This window comes from Acanthamoeba castellanii (genome assembly GCF_000313135.1).
Source record: "Acanthamoeba castellanii str. Neff unplaced genomic scaffold scf7180000082924, whole genome shotgun sequence".
Taxonomy (NCBI): Eukaryota; Discosea; order Longamoebia; family Acanthamoebidae; genus Acanthamoeba; species Acanthamoeba castellanii.
Window position 1 is genome coordinate 7,919 of NW_004457425.1, and position 5,165 is coordinate 13,083.

General features: G+C 57.0%; 2 protein-coding genes across 2 annotated transcripts; one reads left to right on the top strand and one right to left on the bottom strand.

The window, feature by feature from the left end:
- Positions 1–465: 465 nt before the first annotated feature.
- Positions 466–2,973, top strand: ACA1_002320 (Fbox domain containing protein; the record flags this gene model as incomplete). The annotated part of the gene is made up of 9 exons (XM_004338447.1): positions 466–1,212; positions 1,318–1,438; positions 1,547–1,681; positions 1,746–1,876; positions 1,960–2,073; positions 2,177–2,326; positions 2,395–2,491; positions 2,567–2,739; positions 2,830–2,973. The coding sequence occupies 9 exons, from the start codon at positions 466–468 to the stop codon at positions 2,971–2,973; spliced, it is 1,812 nt and encodes a 603-aa protein (XP_004338495.1).
- A 216-nt stretch (positions 2,974–3,189) lies between these two features.
- ACA1_002330 (UDPGal:betaGal beta 1,3-galactosyltransferase polypeptide 6, putative) lies at positions 3,190–4,242 on the bottom strand (the record flags this gene model as incomplete). The annotated part of the gene is made up of 2 exons (XM_004338448.1): positions 3,190–3,821; positions 3,954–4,242. The coding sequence occupies 2 exons, from the start codon at positions 4,240–4,242 to the stop codon at positions 3,190–3,192; spliced, it is 921 nt and encodes a 306-aa protein (XP_004338496.1).
- Between the last annotated feature and the right edge of the window lie 923 nt (positions 4,243–5,165).

Genomic DNA, 5,165 nt, shown 5'->3' on the forward strand with positions numbered 1-5,165 from the left:
GGCTGGGTGGGACACCGAAGAGGAGTTCGCTCGATCAAGGTTCAAGTGTTCTCACTGTTCTGCGTGCTGAGCGTGAGAGGAGATGGTGAGATTTACCAGGCTTTTTAAGACGGCTAGGAATTCGGGGCAGAGTGCCCGGGGGAAGCGTGGATTGTTCAGATTCCAACAATGCCGAAAAGCGGCCGAGATGGCAGGGAAATGCCTCGCGATCGTCTGGGAGAGAGGAGCCTGGCGACCCGCATTTTTCGCGGTCCCGGCTTATCTCCATCCAGCAACTAGGAGATGCGAGATTGAAAAACAACAACAAGGCCAGCACTGGGACCGGTCTCGCACATTTACAAAAGACCAAGGTCATCCATAGAAATTGGGTAAGCATAGAATTTAAAGGATCTTCTCGCCATCTCTCGCCACACGTCACACCAGCGCGGCGCAAATCGAGCTGTCGGGGGCGGTGGATCAAAGCTGATGCGGGTAAGTGTGCAAACGGACAGCGGGGCGGTGTTTCCTTTGGAGATAGGCGCGGATGAGACCGTTGAGATCATCAAGAAAAGGCTGCAGTCCTTGCTGCTGCTGAGCAGTTCTCAGCACGAAGGCCAAGAGGAGGAGGAGGAAAACGACGACGTGGAGCAGAACCAAACGGACCACGCTGACGGCGTCACGATGATCGAGGACATGGAGCTGAGCCTCGGCGGACGCGCTCTCGAGAATCGGCGAACGCTCAAGGATTACAGCATCGTGCCCAACGCTGCCCTCCATCTCGCCATCTCCCGCGGCCAGGATCAGAATCTGCCGCCTGCGGATGGCGTGGCCGCCCTCCCGCAACAGGCGACCTCGCTTGGCACACTGTCGGCCCTGCCGCCCGAGATGCTCACCCACATCATGTCCTTCGTGCCCTTCGAGGATCTCATCGTCAAGGTGGCCTGCCTGAACCGCGACTGGAACAAGCTCGTCGAAGACGACAGCCTGTGGAAGATGGCCTTCGGGCGGTTGTGGCACAAGGAGGTGCAGGAAGAGGAGGAACGCAAGAAGCTTCGTCGGAAGGCGCTCATGGAGAGGGAGTACCAGGCCAAGAAGAAAAAGCTCGAGGAGGACTACGAGCGCAAGCGACGCGAGCTGGAAGAGGAGTACGACAAGAAGCGCAAGAAGCTCGAGTCCAAGAAAAAGGAGGAGAGCTGGAAGCAAGTCTTCGAGCAGCACTACGTCGTCCAGAAGGTTCGTCGACCTCCTCCTCCTCCTCTCCTCCTCCCCCCCACAACTCCACTACGGACCTGCACTCATTATTGCGCACACCGATGTGTTGGGTGCACAATTGTGCAGCATTGGAAGTCGGGCAAGGCCTGGCTCCAAACGCTCGACGTCAAGCGGACCATCAACTGTCTGCTCTTCGACGACGAGACCGACCTCGTTGTGTGCGGAAACCATTCGGCCGATGGCCAAGGTAAAGCCCACTCGTTCCTCTCTCGCTCTCTTCTCTTCTCTTTTCTTCAATTCTCTTCTCTCTCTAGAGAGTGACTACTTCTGACTGCTCTGGTCCTCGTGCGTGCAGGAGGTGAGATCCGATTCTGGAATCTCAAGAAGAGAACCTGTACCAAGACCATTACCGCCCACGATCGGTGGGTGCGAGGTCTTTACTGGGAGAAGGATCGGCTCTTTTCCTGCTCCAACGACAAGACTGTGAAAGGTGAGAAGAGCCCTACCCTTTTCTATCTTTTGTGACAGCGTGGACTCACATGTGGCCGTCACAGTCTGGAACTTGAACACGGGAGCTTTCCTGAACGTGTACGAGGGCCATGAGAACAACGTGCCCATGGTGCAAGTCTCGCTGGCGGACAATATCATGGTCTCGTGTTCTCGTGACCAAACCGTTAAGATCTGGGTACGCCGGTACCACGTGGCTTCGCACGTGCAGCACCAGTCTGCCGTTGGGTGCTGATTCACCTGTTCTGTGTGCTGCAACAGGATGTTGGTCTGGGCGATTGCCTGACTACTCTCTCGGGGCATTCGCATGCTGTCAACTGCGTGCAATTCAAGGATAATGTTATCGTATCAGGAGACCGTGGCGGGCACCTGAAGGTACGAGCCGCGCCCATGATTTCTTAGGGCTTCTTGCTTAGACGTACGACGGCAGCGAGGGGGGGGGGCATATGTGTTAATTTAATACCCGCGGGGCGTCTAGGTGTGGGACTTCCGCGCGGGAACATGTATCAAGACGATGTCCACTGGACTGGATGTCGTTCAATGCGTTGAGTTCGTCGGTGGCCGACCCAACGAGCTGATCGTCGCTGGAGGAAGTTCTCGCAGCGATGAAAAGAAGTATCCGCTTGAGGTATCCTCCCTGCTCGTACGAGGTAAAACCTTCTTACCTTGCCCTAACCCATTTTATTTGTTCCCAAGATATGGGACTTGATGCTGGGTTCGGCCGTCACGAGCCTGTATGGCCACACCGGTTTCAACTGGGCCATGCAGTACGACCAACCGAGCGGCAAGCTAGGTACAATAATCACAACGTTGTAATTTACTGCTTGCAGACTGTGTGTGAGTAACATACTTGAAAACCACCTCACAGTTACTGGTGGAGCCGACCGATCAATTCGAGTGTGGGACGTCAAGGAGAGCAAGTGCGAGGGCGAGGTGTTGGACCGAGCAAAGGGTCGGGCGAGTAATCACGCCGACAGCATCTACACACTCCAATTCTCGTCCAACCGGGTGGTGAGTGGATCCAAAGACAAGACGCTCAAGGTAACGCCCCCCCCCTCCTTTCTCCATATCCTCTCAATGGTTCCTCCTCTCACGTGTGGTTTGTTTTTTTTTTTTTTGAAATTTACGCAGGTATGGAACTTTGCGAGAGCGGGCAAGGGCCACGAGGAGGATGTGGCGAGCAGGGATGTCGGAGATGAAAGCGAAGACGAGGACAGGGGCCGTTACGGGAGCTACACCCACGACTACGTCTTCACGGGGTATCAGATGGAGTAAGTCACAGACTGAGCGATTGTTACCCAGCACGCGCGCGTACCTCAAGGTGTACATAGAAGAACACGACGCGAAGGACTAAGGGAGGAACCTCCTTGTACAGTACCAGATTGGCAGTAGGATTTCCCTTCTCTTTCAACGTTGAGCTCTCTTCCTTTTGATACTTTTCACTTCCTTGTTGCCAGTCAACAAACCTCCTTCCTTCCTTCCCGCCTGCCTTCAAGCAGGTTGATGCTGCTGGAGGGACAGGGTGGAGATGATGCGTGCAGCGCAGTCCTTCCACCGCTCCAGCCCGAAATAGTGAAGCACGACGGGGCTCGAGTCGGCCACGGGGCAGTCCTCCTTGCCGCCCCACGCGTTGAAGTCGGGCCGGTCGGTGAACTTGAGCTCGAACGGGGCGAGCCACAGGCCGAGTGCGGCGTCGTCCGCGACCAGACGGACAAGCTTGAGATCCTGCGGTGGGTGGGCCACGTACTCGACCAGGTCGCGCGACAGCACCACGGCGCTGCCCGAGTGGTAGGGCATGTACTGCGAGTTGTGGGGCAGCTTGGTCTCGGGTTCGGACCCTTCGCGGCCGATCGGCTGGCCCAGCAGGGCGCAGCCCTCGTAGAGCGCGGTCTCGTTCTGGCGGCGGATGAGCTCGGGCAGGAGCCGATCAAGCCGCGTGAAGGAGTCGTCATCGACCCGAAACAGCATGCGGAAGTCGTAATCGCGCACGAACGCGCGGCAGCTCTCGATCAGCTTGCAGGTCAGGTTGAGCCGGCTCTCCCCGCAGTCGACGCGCATGATGTCTTCGTAATCCTGGCTCTCCCCCGCCACAGCCGCCTCATCCGCCTCGCTCAGTCCTCGACCTTCCCGCGCGCGAGGGGAGAGAGAGAGAGAACACAAAAACAATGTCAGCTTGATGTGCGAATCACAAACATGATGAGGGCCGCGTGGAAAGCTGCGCAATCAACAGCAACATATGGCGAAAAAGGACGGACCGACGATGAACTTGAGTACGTAGTCGGCCCCGTGCTGGAGTTCGGTGAGCTGGCGCACGATGGGGAGGAGCGTGCTGCGCCACAGCATGCGTCGTTCTTGTGATTTGCCCGAGCTGAGAACGCCGACGGCAACGGGCACCTTGAGCGGCGGGTGTGGCTCTGCGTTGAGGGTGGTCGGGGTTTGTTGGGCTGACGATGACAGCTGTAGCATGGGCGCGAAGGCCATGTCGGAGAGGAGGACGTGGCCGGCCAGCAGGACGAAGCCACCCATCATCAGCGCGAACAACATGTGCATTAGGCGCATGGCGGCAAGGTGTGGTGCGCGGACCTCAATCAACCCGAGTATTGTGGTAGAGGTTGCGGTTGCGTTTTGTCCATTGCATTAATGGCGCGACGGAAGAGCAAGCTGACCCCCCCCCGTCGACGAGCTTAAAGGGACCTGCCTTCTGGTTGGTCGAGGAGATTTAGCAGGGGGCGACACGTAAGTACTCGCCCTCCGCAGCAGCAAGCTGGCCCGCACTGGGAGCTTCTTTGTTCATCCGCGTGTCACTTGGCCCTATGGTTGTGAATAGGTGCAACCCCTCGATAATCCCTAGATTTGTTGGGGTAGCACCAGTTCATCGCGATCTAATCTCAAGCTTTCTCCCCCCCGACAGGCCCGTGTCGACACGAAATAATGGAATTCGAATGACCCCTTGGGGGGTGAGGTGGTCTTTGGTATGTTCACCTTCTTTGGGAGAGCAGGAAAAAACGTAACGACAAGGCAGCTGAGAAAGAAGAGAAAGAAGAGAGTGCCCACACAGTGGTCGAGGTTGGGAAGTGTGGTGGAGAAAAAGAAAGACAAACATACAGACAGATAGGAGAAGAGGTTGGGACGGAAGCCCAGGGGAAGTGGTGTTCATTCTTCTCTACGCCCTCTTCTCGCCTGACCCGATCACACCAAAGGTCCACCAGCCCGCAGGGAGGCGATCTCGAAGAGATGAACGATGGTGGAGACGAGGTGACCAAACAACAGCAACAACAGAATGGTGGGGGCGCTGCGGTGTCGTTCCAAACAAACAATGGTGCGCCCGGCGAATCGCTGGATCCGCCCAACAACAGCAGCAGCAGCAGCAGCAGCAGCAGCAGCAGCAGCAGCACGGATGCGAGTAAGGTGGTGAAGACGGTGAAGAGCTTCCGCGAGCTGAAGGCGCTCTACGAGGCCAAATCGAC